At 33.9% G+C, this 19,896-nt stretch overlaps 1 protein-coding gene across 9 annotated transcripts in view; it reads left to right on the top strand.

Moving 5' to 3' along the window:
- The window catches only part of LOC145268194 (kinesin light chain), a 418,880-nt gene that overhangs the window by 371,596 nt on the left and 27,388 nt on the right, over window positions 1–19,896 (top strand). For 5 of the 9 annotated variants that reach the window (XM_080123445.1, XM_080123439.1, XM_080123443.1 and 2 more), the window contains 2 exons: window positions 14,131–14,239; window positions 18,482–18,643. In XM_080123445.1, coding sequence (XP_079979571.1) covers window positions 14,131–14,239; window positions 18,482–18,643 — 271 coding nt within the window. Of the gene's footprint in view, window positions 1–14,130; window positions 14,240–18,481; window positions 18,942–19,896 lie in introns of those variants that run through there. The other 4 variants (XM_080123441.1, XM_080123442.1, XM_080123438.1 and 1 more) reach the window with 1 other exon arrangement.

Below are 19,896 nucleotides of genomic sequence, written 5' to 3'. Positions count from 1 at the left end.
CCGATCCCAGTCTTCGCTGGGTATTCTGCTAGGAAACATTCCATGTATTTCCACCTACGTCAGGTAATATGCTAGTACATAATACTTTTATATGAATTCCTTAGTGTAGTATTAGTCTCAACATTCAATTGACTTTAATACCCCTCCTCCTTAACTCAAGATTATATAAAAAACATAACCTCCCAATACTAAGAATAACTTTCTGAATAATAATGTTTTTATTTCAGAATTTGAAATCAGAAGTTTAGTGATGTGTGATGTTTGGAATATGACATCTTGTCTCAATTTAGTATACGATAAATATGTAATATGCATCTTTTTTACTTGTTTTTTTTGGCTAAGATCAAAGTGTAGTATCTGTTCTTAGAATTCAAGCAGTCTCATCTTTCGCCGCCCCCCCTCCCACTAAGAAAATAAGTGGTAGGTTATACCTGGGATCTCAAGCTTTAGAGAAACAAACGTTACTGGGTGAGGCCCTGTGTTTTGACAAGCTTCTGGGTTTGACCTTTACTCCTGATCTGAAATGGAACACGTACATCAAGTCTGTTTCCAAGGTCGCTGGAAAGAAGATGGTGGGATCCTTCTACCGCTCCAGAAGATATCTCACTACTGATGCAATTCTCTATCTATATAAAAGCCAAGTACGTCCAAGGATGGAATACTGTTGCCATATCTGGGCAGGATCTTCTAAAAACAGCCTATCCTGCCTTGACAGAGTACAAAATAGACTTCGTGGCTTAGTGTGGGATGCCCTTTTCTCTACCCTGCAACCTCTCTCCCACAGAAGAGATGTTGCGAGCCTATCCTTGTTTTATCGTTATTTCCATGGCAGGTGCTCGTCTGAACTCCAATCTCTGGTCCCCCCTCGCCAATCTTTCACAAAAAACACCCGTCTAGCTGAATCCACTGTGAAAAATTTCCCCCACTCTATATCTGTGCCTACTAAATCAAAACACGGATTCCATGAACAAAGCTTCTTTCTTAGAACTGCACGGTGTGGAACTCTGTTCCGTCTGCCTGCTTCCCACCAGACTACAACTTGGATGTGTTCAAGTCCAATGTTAACAAATTCCTAATGAACCGCCCCCTTAAGTAAACACTTCATCAAATCTCCACACTAACGTAATGTACTTGCAATAACCCTTATCCCTGAGTGGCTTACGGGCTTTGATAAGTGGTGATCACTGTGTAAAAAAAAAATAAATAAATAAAAAAATAAGGATGTCATCGAATCCATTCACTCACATTTCGTATAATATTAAAATATGTAAGTATAAGGGTGTAGCGAAACAAACGCTGATTAATTCATATTATGCCTCCCACCTTTCCCTTTATACTCGGCTATTATGTAATGTTTTAGATTTAGAAATGCATTGTTTACATTTTGAAATATAGTAACTCGATTCTCGTCGGTGAAATGTTCAATCACTCATAATTTTATTTTACCCCCCCCCCCCACTTCAATTTTTGTGTAAATTTGGGATTCTACGTTTTGAAATGCGATAATTATGTTGGTACTAATTTTTCGACTTGAAAATTAATATTTAACTCTGGGTTATAATATCAAGTTACCCTTCGAAGATATTTAATGTGTGTATTAACAGCCGCCATTACAGTTTGCTGACGTCACATCACGTGATATGACTCAGCATTTTTTAAATACATATAAATATCATTAGAATCAATTTTAAATTATAAAAATTACATAGTATTTAACGTTAAAATGTCACTTTGGGGGGGGGCTGCAGAAAAACGGCCAGCTGACCAACTTAGAGTTGATCGTTTGGGCCAAAAATTTGATATTTGTCGTCCAGAGGTTCGAGCTTTAATATGATACTAAATTTGTCAATTTTTGTTGGGTCTGTCAAAAGTTTTAGGCAGAGATACAAACATACACAGACGTTTGAGATTTATATATATATATATAGATGACAAAGTATTGTCAAAATTATTTTTTGAAAGAATTCAGCTGTCACAGAATATTTATTTCTATATTTTGCTAGTGTAAATCTTGATTGATATGATTTTACTTAATTTTTGCTGCATAGCAAAATTCTCCACCCACCCTCATTGCCGCCCATGGAATCATTAATAAAATTCAGTCCTTTCTGCAATATTATTTGATACTAATAATCTTTGGTCAGTCATGATGGTTAACTTTGTTTTATCATCATTCATGTTTTGTGATCTGCTAATCAATAGGAAGTGTAAGATTATTTATAGCTTTTCTCTGGGAATTAATCCCTATTTTAGTCCCAATAAATGTGATTGCCTCCCTATCAAGCAAAATAAATGAACTTTTATACTGTCAGCTCCAACCACGATAGCGCCTAAATTTGCATCGGACAGGTTCTGTATTTGTATGCCAGTACTTCTTCAGAGAGAGCACATACCACTGTGTCTCTCCACACCGTCATTACACCATTCCCTGATTTCATGATCACATAGGTGATATCCTGGTGGTGTTTTGTCAGGTACTCCTTCGCAGAAGTGGGCTTCCTTTGAAGCATGTGGTTCCACTTCTGCCTTGTGAAAATTGTCTGGCGCCATTTCATCATCATCATCATCGTATAGTAACTTCTCTGACCACAACTGGCCCTTGCTACACTGCCAGGTGCAACTAACCCTTGCTACACTGCCAGGTGCAACTGACCCTTGCTACACTGCCAGGTGCAACTGACCCTTGCTATACTGCCAGATGAAACTGGCCCATGATACACCGCCAGATGAAACTGGCCCATGCTACAATGTTAATTCTAAAAAACAAATTTAAAAATAAAAAGAAACAGTCCTGGACACGTTTCAAGACTCCAAGCATAGTTTTGGGACACAATTGCCATTTTAGGTCAATTTTCAAAACAGATAATGTATAAGTGTTATACCATTTTTCTAAACCAAAATTTCACGAGGAATCCAATAAAACAAAAACGAATACAAAATTTTGATGGGAAACCATGTTTTCAAGCAATTCTTTCATGATGGCTGATACAATGATTTTTCGTCGTTTTCAGCAATAGCATACAAAACTTTCCGTGCAAAGCGCTAGGTACATGATGTTGCCGAGGCCAGATGGTCGATATCCTTATGGTTGTCTCTGGTGAGCCCACACTCCTTGGCCACCCTGACAACGTACATGGTGCCAATGTTCTTAATCTCCTGAGACACATTTCGTCGACTTGTGACCATTTCCTTAGCAATGGAGGCAGCTTTGGTTGAGATTGTTATGCTCTGAGGTATGTACTCTGGTGGAATGACAACAGAGTAATCATTAAGAAGCTGCTCTACCAGAACATTGTCGAGCAACAGTCCAAACCAATATCTCAGCAAAGTTTTTGATTCAGTCTCATTCATGTTGGGAAGTCTGTTGAGAAGTTTATCAACACGATAACGGACTTGTCGGATACTAAGGTCTCCGCTCTTGATTTGAATCTTCTGCAGTTCAATTTGCAAGGGGCCATGAAGGGTGGACAGGTTGACCAAACAGATCATCATCTTTAGACTGTCCATACTGTTGGTTGGCAGAAGACCCTGCAGCACAGTCCGATGTCTGTAATACTTTTTACGTAGGGCTTCGTCAGATGGTTGCGGTGGTGCTTCTGTATTCTGCTCGTCATCAACATCGGATGCAGGAGGACTAGAATTCAACTCTTCCTCACTTGCAGAACTATCAGAGTCTCTCTCCTCCTGTTCAGTATTTGCCCCCTTCCTCTTCTGCCAAGTTGCTAATTGCAGCAAGCGACGAACTGTTGACAGTCTTTCGGTTTTGCGTCGCTTTCGTTGTTGCTCAGTCTTCCGGCGTGATCGCATTCTTGGTGTCATCGCTGCTGCTTCTAAATGTGGTCTGCCACGTTTTCCAGATGTCGAAGTCATTGGTTTTTCCTCATTTAAGGGTCTTGATGCATTTGATGGAAGTTTTGTTGGAGGTGGAGATGGTGGATTTGCTGTTGCTGCCTTCTCACGATGTTTATGTACTGCATCTTCGTGGTATTTCACTTTCTCCTCCTTCATCAAATTGGAGTATCCTGTTGTTGTAGATCCCTTCTTTCGCCCTCTCTTTTTTTCAAAAACCATAGTTGTTGCTAGAGAGGGTCGCTATGTGAATTATTCTGAAAAAAGAAAAAGTATTAATCAGAATGACATAGCCATCATGACTATTTACATATTTACATACAGTTAAAAGGACTACGTTTTTAGGTCAGAACTGTTTCTCCTCACTACTGATACAACACACATACAAGTGAAGATCTCACACAACTTTCTTCATGTTAAGGGGAGGATTTTTCACACCTGCTCCACGTGAAAACCTTCTTTTCAGTTCACCCATAACACTTGAATAATTCATGAGGGTATTCCTTGACTTCAAACAATACGATGGAGCTGTGAAATGTTACTTCTATACATCCAACCTATACTGCCTACCATGACATATAAATCATTCACAAGGGAAACCCTCAAAGCAAAAATGAAGGGTGAGTCACTTAGTTTTCAATCCTGTTGGAGGGAATAGTTGTGGAAACCTATCAGAAGTGATATGACCACTTTGTTAGCACATAATTTGGTATCAACTGTAAAAAATACTGCTGGGGGACAAATTTGGAGAAAAAAAATATTACTGTAAAAAAAAATGTACGTCTTCAATTTGGCCAAAATCAAAAATTCCTGATATACAAGTTGTTCAGATTGATATTAGTGACAAGTTGTATAGAAGGGATTTTTGATTTTTCGAAAATTGAAGGCAGGTTTTTTTTTTTTTTTTACAGAAAAAATTATTTTCGGCTTCACTTTTCACCCGGTCAAACAAAACGTGCAATATTTTGGGAACCGCTAGCCGGTTGCTGCTGTTCTAAAGCTTAAATGAAAGCTAACTGATCAAGGTTACTGAGAAATGACCGTAGGGACAGTGTTTGCTTCGTTTGTCATCATTTTAGAGGGATCTTTGCCAAAAAGACGCATTTTTTGACCAAAATCGGGAAAAAATTGTCACAGCCTGTAATTGAGAAGAATGGGTAAAATTCGAAGAGAGTTCTATGAGCAGCGTTTTTTTTGCACAAATGCAATTTTATACTATTGTTGAACGAAAATGATTATTTACTTCCCTTAGTTTCATGTCTAAAAGTGATTTTTGGCTTTTCTTTTTGGTGAGGTAACAAAAATTGTCTCTAAAATATCTCCATTTTAGGCCTTTTTTTCAGTTATATCGTTTTTTTCCAGTTGAAAACAGGTATATTAACCATATAAACCTATGATTTTCTGAAAGACAATTTAGTTTTGCCTCACATATCACAAGAATAGCTTTGGAGATCATTGTGTGACTGATCAGTGATTTTTGACTTCAATTGTCCCAAAACTATGCTTGGAGACTTAAAACGTGTCCCTGCTAGAATTGTAACTTAAATTCTTTTTGTTATAACTTTACAATGCACATCTCAAACTCTCAAATTAACAATGCACATTTTAGACTCAATTCGTAATTTATTTTTTTCATAAAAAGTTTCAAAATCTGAAATCGTTATTCGAAATGCTCTATAAAATGACAAGTTTTCACGAAGTTTGACTTGTATGTGCATATTTAAAATTTTCCATAAAGTCTGACTTACAAGTGCATTTAAGAGATTAAATTAATGTGGAGAGACACCGCTGTGTCTCAATTAATGTAGAGATACACAGCATAAGTAGAGGGATTCATATTCACTAGACTATATCAGACTCAACTCTATCTTTGGGGTTATCTTAATGATCTATAGACTATTTTAAAACTGAAGGTGGCCATCACAGCCTAAACTAGAGCAGTGCATCAGGGTTATTGACAATTTTGCAAGTCTTATCTAGATGACTGAATCACTGAATGTTGATAAAAACAAAGGCTATTGAACCATCATTATGTAACATTGGTGCAGAAGGCAGGCATAGACTGAAGTTTATTTGTGCTAAATGCGTTTGGATTACAGAAATGATAGTGAATTTTGTTAATGGATTACTTTTTCTTTTTAAGAGGTCACCCTGTAGAAGAGTTTCTGGTAACCAGAATATGAGAATACTTTTCAGAATAATTTGGTTTATAGCTTTTCTGTAGATAGGTGAAAAACAAAACAAATAATCAATAAATAATTGTTACCAAAGGCAATAAATGTTACATGAATGAGTTTATTTTATGTTTTAAAGTATTTTCAAGCGCTTTTCTTTATTTTTTAATCTAAAATATTGTGTGTCTGGGTGCGAAATATCTCCAGATTTTCTAGAATTTCCCGCTAGATTGCAAACGAAATCGCCAGATCTAGCAGGAAAACCGCTAAATTGGAAACACTGGTCACATGACAGGAAGCGGTAATAAATAATTGTCCCTAAATAAAAAAAATGGTGTATCGGTACAAAGAAAACCACCTATTTATCATAGAAAAATTAAGTATAATGTTATAATTAAAAAGAAATATATAAAAACACACATGGATATAGTAAACATATTATACCAAAACGTGAAAGCCATCCGTCCAGTGGTTTTTTAGACTATTAATTGCGAATGAACCAAGAGTTACATTTATTTATATATATATATATATATATATATATATATATATATATATATATACACACACACACACTAACAGGTTGCTCAGCATTGCCTAGTCATAAAATACACTTTGTTTTAATTTATGCAGATTTTGTATTATTAGAAAGGCAATTCCTTAGTGGTTATTATATTGTACCCAATATATAATAATGATTTCAAAAGTTAAAAAAAAACAAAAAAAACATTAACCTACTAAATTCGTCCATTTCATCTCAGCTTTCTCCCCTTTATTCTGGTCAAATGTTCTGATTTAACACATTTTCTGTTAGAAGATTCTGGGGATTATCATGAATCAACTTATTTTAACTGCCATATTCTCTATTGTAGCTCAGATATCAGGAGCAAAGAGCAGGTTCACAAGTTCAATAAACTAATGCAAAAGCAAAATAATCTCCATATTTTGTCCTTGAGTAAACTTTTACTTTTTAACTAGCAGGGTCTGGGGCAAAAATGTAACATATTTAGTCCCCCGACATAAGGAGGGGGGGGGAACCAATGAATTGACCTTTGTCCGTTCGTTCATCTGTTTGTCCGCACTTTTTTTCACAATAACTACGCCTTGGAATTTTTGAAATTTTGCACAAACATTAAACATGATATGAGTAAAAAAAGTAACAGAACGGATTTTCGGGGAAAATTCCAGTTGCTACCCTGAGGGGTGCCTTTTGGATTAAAATTGACACTTATTAAAAATAAATTGATGCCTTAGATTTTTATAAAACTTTCTGAAAAGTTGTAACTAACTGATTTCTATATAATTTTGTTTGTCTATACTTCGCTATAACTCTTTGGTGTGTCCCAGGAGCTCTTTTAGGGCTAATAAAAACACTCCATTTTTGGGACTTTTTTTTTACCCTGTCTGTGAATGTCTATTTAGCAGTTTTGCATAATACTGAACTCAAATTTAAATATATCAAGGCCTTGGACTTTTGGGATGGGGGGTGCAAATGATGGACTTAGTTATTTCTTTTTTCGCATGGTGCAGAACTCAAATTTACAAATGTTAAATTTTAAGGCCTAAAACTGCACTATTTGTTCATTTTCACCAGGATTTGATGTCCCCTGGGGACTTTCGGGGCTAGATTGCGGGGAAGGGCAAATGCTGAACTTTGTCAATTTTTTATGCCTCGTTCACTGTGCACTCGCGGGGGACCATGCATGTTTCACTTGTTTCTATGAAAATGTCTTTTTTCTCCCTCCGTTTTCTCCCTATACCCTCTTTCTTCTCTGCTCAATCTACTCGTCTCTCTGGATACACACATTTGTATAGATTCCTTGAAAAACGGAAAATAGCTCCTTTCAAAAAAAATTTACTTCCTTTTAGTTAATGACTGGAACCAACAAAATTTGCATGTTTATGATCAAAGTTTGAATATTTAAAAAAAAATTCTATTCATTTTAAATTCTATTCATCTGGGGTAATACATATCAAGAAAATTTTGATTTTCATTTTCTATGTTTATTATGTCTAAAAAGTTTTTCAAAATGTTTTTATCTAGAAAATCAATATTTAATAAAGAATATTGATTTTGTTAATATTGCCTGCTTATTATGAACAAATGGGAAAAAATTACTTGCCAATATCAAAGAATGATTGCATTTAATAATGCAATAGTTACATCAGCTTGTTTTGAATATGGCCAACTTTCTAAAGAGAAAAATTATTGGTATTATTTGGATTCATTGAACTACTGTTCTCATCTTCAGTGTGATTTTCACGTTTCAATCGATGTAATCTCCAAACTTCTTCAGGTGTATCTTGTTAAACTCGGAAATGTTTTTGTCGAACTCGGAAACAGTTTGTGAAAGTTAAGCCCCCTACAGAAAAAATCATGACTAATAACTGTGTATATGAAATCCAGTGTAAATGTGGAGAACTATACAAAGATGAAATGTGTCGTCCACTGAAAATACAGTTAGAAGAACATCGAAAAGCCGTAGTATGTGGAGACTTAAAAGTTAGGTATAGCTGACCATATCTGGAAGGAAAAGGGAAACCATCTACCATTATGGGACAAAGTAAAAATTATAGACAGGAATGGTGGGTAGTAAGATGACTGAAAGAAGCAGCACATATGCTGGGAATAACTAACTGCTAAGTAAACCTGGTATAGAATTCAATACGATATGGGAACCAGTAATTATAAACAATAGATAATATATACAAGTAATAAGTATAAAGATAGATTTACATTAATATATAGTAATAACTAGTAATAAATAGTGATATTCATAACTAGAAATAAAAATAGGTTTAAGGCTCCTAAAATTTGTACTAGAATTGTCCGCAAGGATCCATGGCGCAGTGGTTAGAGTCCTTGGAAAAATTAATTGTAAAAGTGATATTCTCCTGAAGGTTGAAGGTTCAATCCTCAGTGTAGGCAACCGAAAAAATACAATTGTGAATTACTTAGAACCTCTATCCAATCTTGGTTGATGAAACAAGAGCACCCATAAATAAAAAAAAAAAAAATTCTTCGTTTCTTTTTCTCTCTTAGTTTCCCCTCTCTGTCCTGCTCTAAGTAAATCTGACGACCTAGTCCACAAATTCCTAAATTTCATCATGACAAGTTTCAAGAAAAAATACACGATTAAACCCGGTTCTCCAAATTCCAACGTAGACCCCCTACTACCATGTCTCCTTCTCCAACATCAGGGGTCTACGTTCTAACCTTCCAGAGGTTGAAACTCAATTACATGAGACTAAACTAGACCTTTTATTTTGAAGTGAAACTGGCATTGGACAGACTATTTCCCTAGAAGAGTTTGCAATTACAGGATACTCTAACTTAACTTCTAAATCTGACCCCCAAGATCGCCATGGGCATGGAATATGTGCCTATATTAAAGATAGCTTTCCATGTGGGAGGGACATCTCCAGGGAAGATCCTAACTTACCCTATATGTGCTTCCGGGTTGCTTTAGCTCACACTACTGCATTTATATTTACTCTCTATCACCCCCACAACAGCGGAGTTTCTATCTTTCAAAGCATATCTGAGAAAATTGACCAAGTCCTATCTGCTAATCCTTCAGCTAACATTCACATATGTGGTGACTTCAATGTTCACAACGTCGAATGGTTGACCCACTCAAACAAGACCGATGATGAGGGGAGGTTCTGTCATGATTTCTCCATTGCCTATGACCTCACTCAGATTGTTCAGGAACCCACCCGTGTGCCCGACAATGACGGCCAGTATGCTAGCCTACTAGACCTTTTTCTCACAACTTGCCCTGAACTATGTTCAGTTTCTGTTCTGTCGCCTCTTGGATCTTCCGACCACTCTGTTGTATCAAATAAGATAAAAATGAAATGTAATAAGTCCCCAGACGTACCTCTCCATCGTACAGTATATCGATACACTAAGGCTGATTGGGATAGCTTCCGTACATTTATATCTGATCTACCTCTGCATTCCATGTTTAAAAAGGATGTGTCCTCTATAGTATTAGACCTGACTGAATGGTTAATTGTAGGTATTGACCATTTCATACCCTCGAAAAAGTTTCAGCAAAAACCTAACAGCCAGCCATGGTTCTCTCCAGAATGTGCTGCTGCCATTGCGCACAGAAATCACTTTTTCCACTGCTTCAAACGTAATAGATGTATGGAAACTAAAGCCGTTTTCAGGACTGCCAGCAACCATTGTAAGAAAGTAATAAGGAACGCAAGAGAGTTGTATGCTCAATCTGTTAAGTCCAAAGTAGCTGAGCAGCGGCTTGGTTCCCACCAGTTTTGGCAAATAGCAAACAGAATCCTGAACAGAAGCGTGCGCTCCATCCCAACTATTATCAATGGACCTGAGGTAATCTCGTCAGCATCAGACAAAGCCAAACTCTTTGTCAAGAACTTTGCAGCTAATTCTACCCTTTGCGACCAAGGCCGCCAACCCCCAATATTTCCTCCTGTATAGGAAAACACGCTATGTGATATACGTATATCTGTACGTGATGTTGCCAAGCTAATCAAAAACCTTGATTCCAGTAAAGCAACTGGCCTTGACGGTATTCCAATTATAGTACTCAAAAAACTTCAACCTGAACTAGCGCCCATACTTACAAAACTGTTTAAACGTTGTCTTAAGGAGAATAGTTTCCTATCTCCCTGGAAAATCTCATCAGTATGCTCTGTATTTAAGAATTCAGGTGATCGCTCATCCCCCTCTCAGTACAGGCCAATAAGTCTCCTGTGCGTCATGAGTAAGTTGCTAGAATCTGTGTTAAATACAGAAGTAATCAACCATCTCAACAAAAATAACCTTCTTAGTGACACTCAATATGGTTTCCGTTCTGCTAGATCTACAGCAGATGTCCTTACAGTTATATCGCATAGGATTAGCAAATCTCTCGACGGTGGCAATCTTTCTAGGGCAATTGCTCTTGACATATCTAAAGCCTTTGATAGGGTATGGCATAAAGGTTTACTTCATAAGATCGCTAGCTATGGTATAGCTGGAAAAGTCTTCTCAATTATTAAATCATTTCTTTCTGATAGGTTCATAAGAGTAGTAGTTGAGGGGCAAAAATCAGAAGCTCACAGTATTAATGCTGGTGTCCCTCAGGGGTCCATCCTGGGCCCAACTCTTTTCCTGATCTACATTAATGATCTTCCAAATAACATCCTTACATCATTTGTAGACATTTATGCTGACGACACTACCATTTATGGTACCACATCTAAGACAGTAAACGACCAAGTTCTCTCCAATTCTCTCTCCTCTGATCTTGAGCACGTAGTACAATGGGGAAAGGAGTGGCTGGTTACTTCTAATGCATCTAAAACCAAGCTTCTCTCTTTACATCATCAACATTCTGATCCACATTTGGCATCAATTGAAATGAATGGCTCTCGTCTTCAGGAGGCCTCAAGTTTTGACAAACTTCTTGGCTTGACCATTACTCCTGATCTTAAATGGAACACGTACATCAAATCTGTAGCCAAGGCCGCTGGAAAAATGGTGGGATCTTTCTATCGATCCGGTAAATATCTCGCTGCTGATGCTATTCTCTATCTATATAAGAGCCAGTTACGTCCAAAGATGGAATACTGTTGCCACATCTGGGCAGGAGCTGCTAGAAAGGATTTGTCCTGCCTTGATAGAGTTCAAAATAGACTTCGTAGCCTCGTAGGAGATGTCCTTTTCTCTTCGCTGCAACCTCTATCTCACAGAAGAGATGTTGCGAGTTTGTCTCTGATGTATCGTTATTTTCATGGAAAGTGTTCGACTGAGCTTCAATCTATGGTCCCCCCTCGCCAAACTTTCACAAGAAACACTCGTCTAGCTGTAAACACTATCAATAATTTCCCCCACTCTTTATCTGTGCCTAAACCTAAATGTAGATTCCATGAACAAAGCTTCTTTCTTAGAACTGCAGGCCTGTGGAATTGTCTTCCATTTTCCTGCTTTCCGGCTGACTACAATATGGTTGTGTTCAAGTCTAACGTAAACAAGTTCTTGATGAGCCGTTCCATATAAGTTATCAAATTTACCAAATTTTCATTACTAATGATTACTATATTGTCCAATTGCTACTGTACACTCTTTAACCCTTATCCTTGAGTGGCCTCTTGGCCTTGATAATGTGGTGATGCCTATGTAAAAAAAAAAAAAAAAGTAAATGAAAGGTTCCATTCGAAATTCCATCCAAATTCCCAAGATCTACAAGATACACCTGAAGAAGGTCAGGGGTTACATGAAACGTTGTGAAAATCATACTCAGGATGAGAACAGTAGTCTGATGAATCTAAATAATATGAAAAACCAATTCTCGTCTCCAAAATTCAGAAACGTCAAGAAAAATTATTTGCTACTCATTTTTATTAGTGGTATGGAAAAACTTATGTTTATCACAGAAAAATACTAGTGTACACAAAAGTAGAATTTTAATAAGTAAAATTAATTTACTGTTTGAAATCTACAAATTCAAACAACAAGCATGTTGTTTTTATCTTATGTTATGTATTAAAATTCTACTTATTTTCCATAATTTTTGTCCATGATAAGTATTCATAAATTTTCCTCTTATTCTATTTGGAACTGAAAATTGTTAACATAGCTGTTTAAAGCAAATTTTGTCTTTAAACAAAACCATTATTTATGCCCACCAACACAACCAGCGACACTAAATGACATTTTCATGTTATGAATTAGTCTAGATTGTTTTATTGGAGTGCGGACAAAAACAAAATACATGAGTTAATTCATGTGCAAGTTTGTAGACTTTTACAAACTTAATTATTATTTTACATATTGGAACTAATCATCTTCAGATTATATTTTGTATTAAGTAACATTCATTCTTTCAAATATATTTTAGCAAAAATTGGATAGATGTATTGTATCCACTTAATTTGGAGACAATCCTTTTGAAAATGCTATAAAACTCTCATAAATCATAGTTCTAGATAAAATTGCTTTTGAGATTGTTTTCCTTTATCTTACCTGTGAACATCTTTATATATTTTTTAAGTGTTAATCAACAAATCTAGTAGATATAAAATATCTATTGTATTCAGCAAGATATGCTACAATTATACATGTTTGTTGTTGAATTAAGTGTGGGTTTTATTATGTGTACGTGTTGTTTTTTGTGGGTTTTGTTTTTGTGTGGGTCTTGTTTTTGTGTATGTTTTGTGTGGGTCTTGGTCTGGGTATGTTTTGTGCGGGTTTTGTTTTTGTATATGTTTTGTGCGGGTTTTGTTTTTGTGTATGTTTTGTGCGGGTTTTGTTTTAGTGAATGTTTTGTGTGGGTTTTGTTTTTGTGTATGTTTTGTGTGGGTTTTGTTTTTGTGTATGTTTTGTGCGGGTTTTGTTTTTGTGAATGTTTTGTGCAGGGTTTTGTTTTTGTGTATGTTTTGTGCGGGTTTTGTTTTTGCGTATGTTTTGTGCGGGTTTTGTTTTTGTGAATGTTTTGTGCAGGTTTTGTTTTTGCGTATGTTTTGTGCGGGTTTTGTTTTTGCATATGTTTTGTGCGGGTTTTGTTTTAGTGAATGTTTTGTGCGGGTTTTGTTTTTGCGTATGTTTTGTGCGGGTTTTGTTTTTGCGTATGTTTTGTGCGGGTTTTGTTTTTGCATATGGTTTGTGCGGGTTTTGTTTTAGTGAATGTTTTGTGCGGGTTTTGTTTTAGTGAATGTTTTGTGCGGGTTTTGTTTTAGTGAATGTTTTGTGCGGGTTTTGTTTTAGTGAATGTTTTGTGCGGGTTTTGTTTTAGTGAATGTTTTGTGCGGGTTTTGTTTTAGTGAATGTTTTGTGCGGGTTTGATTTTAGTGAATGTTTTGTGCGGGTTTGATTTTAGTGAATGTTTTGTGCGGGTTTGATTTTAGTGAATGTTTTGTGCGGGTTTGATTTTAGTGAATGTTTTGTGCGGGTATTGTTTTTGCGTATGTTTTGTGCGGGTTTTGTTTTTGCATATGTTTTGTGTGGGTTTTGTTTTAGTGTATGTTTTGTGTGAGTTTTGTATTTGGTGTTAGAAGTGTTTTTTTATTTGCTTTCTTTTAAAAAAAAATTTTTTTGTCTATAATTTTTTTACTGACTCTCTCAATATAATTTTTTTTTTAGCCCAACTGTGACTACAACCCTGAAAAATTTAGGGGCACTCTATCGGAGACAAGGAAAATATGAAGCTGCAGAAACACTAGAGGAGTGTGCTCTTAGATCAAGAAAAAGTGTAAGTAGATATACTTCATGTATTTAAAAATCTTTTTGTTCTTTTCATATAAATGCTTGCTTTATCTTTTCCTCTTATCTAGAGTTTATTTGGCTTGATACTCTTTATGAGTGAGAGCATGAAACTTTCAAGAAAAGTCATAGACATTTACGTGTTTTACTGGAAGGAAGTAGTAAAAGTGTTGATAACGAAAGTCAGAACTAGCATAGTTAGTGACTTTTAATAAAGCCGACTTTTCATCTGCACTTTTCAGATGTTTACGCAAACGGAAGATGCCATCAAACAGGAAAAAATCATAAAATAATTTTTAAAGCAAGAAAGAAAAAAGTTACCATATGTTAAATTTTAAGAAAAAAAATGAAACAAGTTATACATTTTGGCATTAGCATAGATGAATTTTATGATTTATTTAATTCACATTTACGTAAACAGCTGGAATATGCTGTCATAAAGTTTTATTGTGACTCAAACCAGGTGTACTTTACCTCAAAGTCTGCAATATTATTAGACACTAAATATGCCTCAAGGAGATATAAATCTGAAAAAAAAAACAAAAAAAAAACTACTGCAGTTGTTAAAGCCATAATATTTCTACTAAAAAAATAATTAATATATGATATTTTAATTAATGCAAATTTCTTATTGTTCTCATTTATTATAGAGTCAATTTACTATCGATTCTTATATATTATAAAGTGATTAAAAAAAAAAATATATATATAATGTTAAAAGTCCACGAATGCTTCTAGGATAGTGATTTAAATGTTATGAGGGTTTTTTGAAGCATGAAAAACGATGTTACTTTTTGTATTTAATATTTTTATTGTTTTTTATATTTCAAGCAGGCCTCCGCTCTTGGTCACATTTTGATACTTTTTTGTGACCAAGAGCGGAGGTCCGCTTGAAATATAAAAAATAACAATAAAAATATTAAATACAAAAAGTAACATCGTTTTTCATGCTTCAAAAAACCCTCATAACCTTTATATATATATATATATATATATATATATATATATATATATATATAATCTCCATATGACTTTGGTGCATCAGCTAGAGTCAAAACCAAAACTTACGAAGAAAAAAAATATGTATGTATATATATATGTATACTTGAGTTCCTTCAGCTGTAATCGAAATCAAAATGAAGAATTCCTGGCAAAATTATTTATAAAAAAATAGATGACTTCAGTGCCATCAGCTATAACCGAAACCAAAACTTATGAAAAATTGTTGGTAAAATTATTTATTACATTATTTAATTATTATTAAGGAAGGTCAACAATTAAGCAACAGTCAATCAGAAGAAAGAAGATGTAAGTGTGACACACAAAATAACACACACACGCTATCATATTAATATATAGATAATTTTTATTTATTTTTCTTTCAGTAAAAAATCAATGTTTGACAAAATTTGCACATGTTTATGCTCTCATTCTGAAGTGCCATTTTTAGATTAAGATTTTATTTTATGCATTTAACTTTTTAGTAAAATATTTGAATTACTTTTGCAAAAGATTTTTAGTTGCAATATTTTTTGTCAATTAAAAAATACACCTTCATTTGCTCTTCTGCATGCAATATTTTTAAATCTACATTTTTTAAGTAATCTTAAATTTTAATTTTGCTACAGTGATAGAGAAAATATTTTATTGAAATTACTATGAATTTAGTTTATCAGTGCAATCTTGAGTTTTTGTATGATGCATGTATCATATATATATATATATATATATATATATAATGCACAAATCTTTGAATGTATCTTTTCCCCATATTCGGAACTTAAATCTTATGCACCTTTTCTTAAATGATGTAAAATTTCACTATAAAGCAATATTTTCCTAAAACTTTTTTGTTCGTAATACATACAGGGGTTTCATTTCATTCATGTACCTGTAACAAGCTCTAAATTTGATGTATTTTTATTTCAGTTGTTTGTTAGCTATTTGTTTGTTAGAAGTTTTCTTTTTTACATTTATAGTAAAATTCTTAACAACTTTTCACATTTTACAGTTGCACTTTTTATGTGGATTAAAAAAAATTATGAAAATCTTATTTCTTTTGATCTTTCCTCATCTTATTGTTGGAGTTTTTGAAAAAAAAAAATGCATGTATTATGGATTTGTGTTAATACTTGTATTTTATTTTCTGAATTTAATTTCCTTTTTATATTGATTTCCTTTTTTTCTGCTAAATGTTTCTTTATATATTCTTAATTTTGTGTTACATTTCATGAATGCTTGGTCTATAAATCAGGTACATGTTATAGTTTTAGATAAAATTAAATGCAAGTTTTTGAATTCAAATAATTTATGCATGACTTCCATTGATATTTTTTTGGATTAATTTTTAAGATATTTGTGTTTATATGAATGTAATATATTTTATTAATTAGAAGCATTTCTTGAAATTCATATGTATTGAAATATTCAGATATACAATCATGTTCTCATGTGATGATTATTTATCACACATCAAATCACTACCTCAAATCTTATGTCTTTCTTTTCTCTTGCTTCAATCATTTTTTAAACTTATTTCTTACACTAACCTCAGGTTTACCTCAGCATTCATATAACTGATTTAGTTATATCAATGATTGAGTTTTTTCTTCTTAGTACATTTTCTAGAGGCTAATCAATTTTTTTAATGTTTTTAATTTGATAGATTCTAATCTATCATTGATTAGATGATATAATTAAAAATACAGGTTTGTTAAAGTGTTCCTGGCACATGGTTTTGCTGCATTTGTACCACCTAATATTAGTTTAGGAGTATTCTTGATGCATACAGATTTCCCTTTAAATACTACTCCCTTTGGTTGGAAATAATTGCTACTCATTAGATATAGAGAGTGAATCAAATGTACACATTTAACACTATTAAAAATATTATATTGCATAATGTACACTTATTGAAAATAAAGATATAAAATAACAAATAAATAGCAAAAGATTTGGATGCAAGGTAGCTTATGTATTATTCTCCTGACTTCAAAATAGAAGTTGGAATCAAATCATTTCTACAGTGCTTGCCGTTTGTTCTAAGTTCAATTTGTGTTTGCTATGCATTTTTATTTAAAAAAAAAATTTTTTTGCTTCATTTTCCATGTTTATTTTTAGTTGCGTGCAAGCAACTCTATAAGTCACTCCGTCGGTCCATCGATCTCTCGGTCGGTCGGTCTGTCCATAACACTTTTGTGCTTGGCCTTTTTGGTTAAGATCAAAGGTCTGTTGTTAATAGATGCTGTTCTTAGCTTTTTAAGCTTTTATTCGCCTTCAAGATCAAAGTGTAGTATCTGTTCTTACTACATGCTGTACTTATGTTTGTAACTTTGTGATATAAAGTGGGAGATCACTTTCCTGTATTAATTTAATGTAAAATGATCACCCACTTTACAACCAGTCAGTCTCAAAGCCATTCAAGTCATTTTCCAGATCATTCAAGTTGTTTTTGAAGGATTCCAGTTATTTTTTAAGCATTCAAGTCATTCTTAAGTTCATTGAAGTCATTCTAAGTCATTTACTTTTTATTTATTTAAGTAATTTCAGCCAATTTTTTGGTCATTTTAGTTTATCTTTAAGAATTTCATGTCAATCCTATATTCACGCATTCATTCATTACACGAGAGCACGCGACTAATGGCTATCAGCCTTTTTTATCATAGTGAGTAGTTTAGAAAAATTGGGGGGGGGGGTATGTAAATATTTTCCAATAGGATAGTTTTGCTTTTTATTCATTAATGAATTTTTTTAACAAAAACAGTGAATGTTTTAGTTTCAGCACATTTTGGATTCGTTTTTATCACACACAGAATGGGCCAGTAAAACTTTGAATCTTTTTCTATTGTACACTTACTGTTTCTGACCAGAGGGAGTATATGGATAAGATTTCATTACTGATGGAAGAATAAGATGCTAAAATATGGGGTGATGGTGGTCTTATATTTTAATTTTAGCATTATAAATTGAACGAACAATTCTTGAAATCACAAGATTTTGGTGCTGAGGATTAAGCTTTTTTGTGATGCACCTTTACCCTGACACTTCTTTAATTATCTACATTTTTTTTCAAATACTCTCACACTTAAAAATTGTTTATATCTTTTTTATCCATACAGGATGCTATTTTATTTGCACTTTAGTTTGGCTGTAAGTTGTCTCAGTTCTGCTGGGCTTCCGCTAAAAAAATTTTTGTTTTTTTTATCTTGGTATTTCTTTGGTTTCCTGTTAGGCTCTGGAAGTAGTCAGGCAGACCAAAATTTCTGATGCTCTAGGCAGTGAATATTCTAAGGGCCAATCCCCAAAAGACAGGAAACGTTCTAACAGCAAAGATCGCAATCGTCGAGACTCTATGGATAGTGTCTCCTATGAGAAAAGTGGCGATGGTGATGAAGTGAGTATCACTATGTATTGCTCAGGGGATGGGGTGAGTATGAGTACAGAAAATGGGAGACATTCCAACAACGCATTATATATAAGCAAATCAATGATGCTTTATCTTAGAACAAATTACCAATACATGGACATGTTCTTTTAAGCTTTTCCATTTCTTTAATACATTCTTTTAAACCCCCCCTCTCTCTGCTTCTCTTCGTAATTTTTTAAATGTTTTTTTTTTTATTAAAAGAAAAATATCTTTTTTCATCATTCAGAGGATAATATTTGTCCTTTGTAAAAAAAAAAAAAAAAAATTCAGCCTATATGTTATTATTTAAAATTTTTAACCTGTACTTTTGATTCTGCAGTTATTCATAGGTTCTGGAAGTATGAATAAAGATAATTAAAAATATCATTATGTGCACACACACACACACACACACACACACACACACACATATGGAAGTCATACCAAGTCATATTTTGAAAATAAAACCGAGTAACCTGATAGTAAATCTTTATTATATTTTAAACAATATTTTAAGATAAATATCCCCTTTTCAAGCAATTGTGGGCAATTATTTTTGTTTTTCCTTCATTGCCCCCATATTAACAGAAACGGTTCAGTTTCACAAATACAGAATTGTTACATATCAAATGAGATACTTTATTGGATAAATAAAATACACACGTGCATACATATATATATATATATATGTGTGTGTGTGTGTAATTATGTGTGTATGGATGTATATAAGCAGGCATTATTAAATACAAAGGAGATACTTTGCTTTATGATTCTTATTTGATTTTTTTGATTTTTCCTTTTTATATGAAAATCGAAAATATTGATGAAAAGTTCCATAGTTATCAGGAGTGCTTTCGATTCGACTGTGAATCATTTTCAGGTGGAATTCATGGAGTCGATGAAGTGAAAGTGAATAGGAGCAAAAATGTAAAGTAGGAAAGTGAGAAGAAAAATGCACAATAAATTGTATTGAGTGATGGGAGATTAAAAAAAGTCAAATACACGACAGTTAAAATCTAAGTTGATTAAAAATCTGAGTATTAAAATCAACAAGTCCATGGGTCAATATTAGTCGTTTACGCACTACGACAGACATTTTAATGTTATTGCTCTTCTCAAATGTGATGTTATTAATAGTAGGGTGGTCGTTCTGACATAGGATGCTTTGAGAATTTTTAACTTTTTAAAATTATTTTCGTGTTATGCAATTTTTGTATCATCAACATCAGCATGGATAAATA

This window comes from Euprymna scolopes, chromosome 43, assembly GCF_053919585.1.
Source record: "Euprymna scolopes isolate OS-2025 chromosome 43, ASM5391958v1, whole genome shotgun sequence".
Taxonomy (NCBI): Eukaryota; Metazoa; Mollusca; class Cephalopoda; order Sepiida; family Sepiolidae; genus Euprymna; species Euprymna scolopes.
This window is presented reverse-complemented; position numbering and strand designations above follow the sequence as displayed.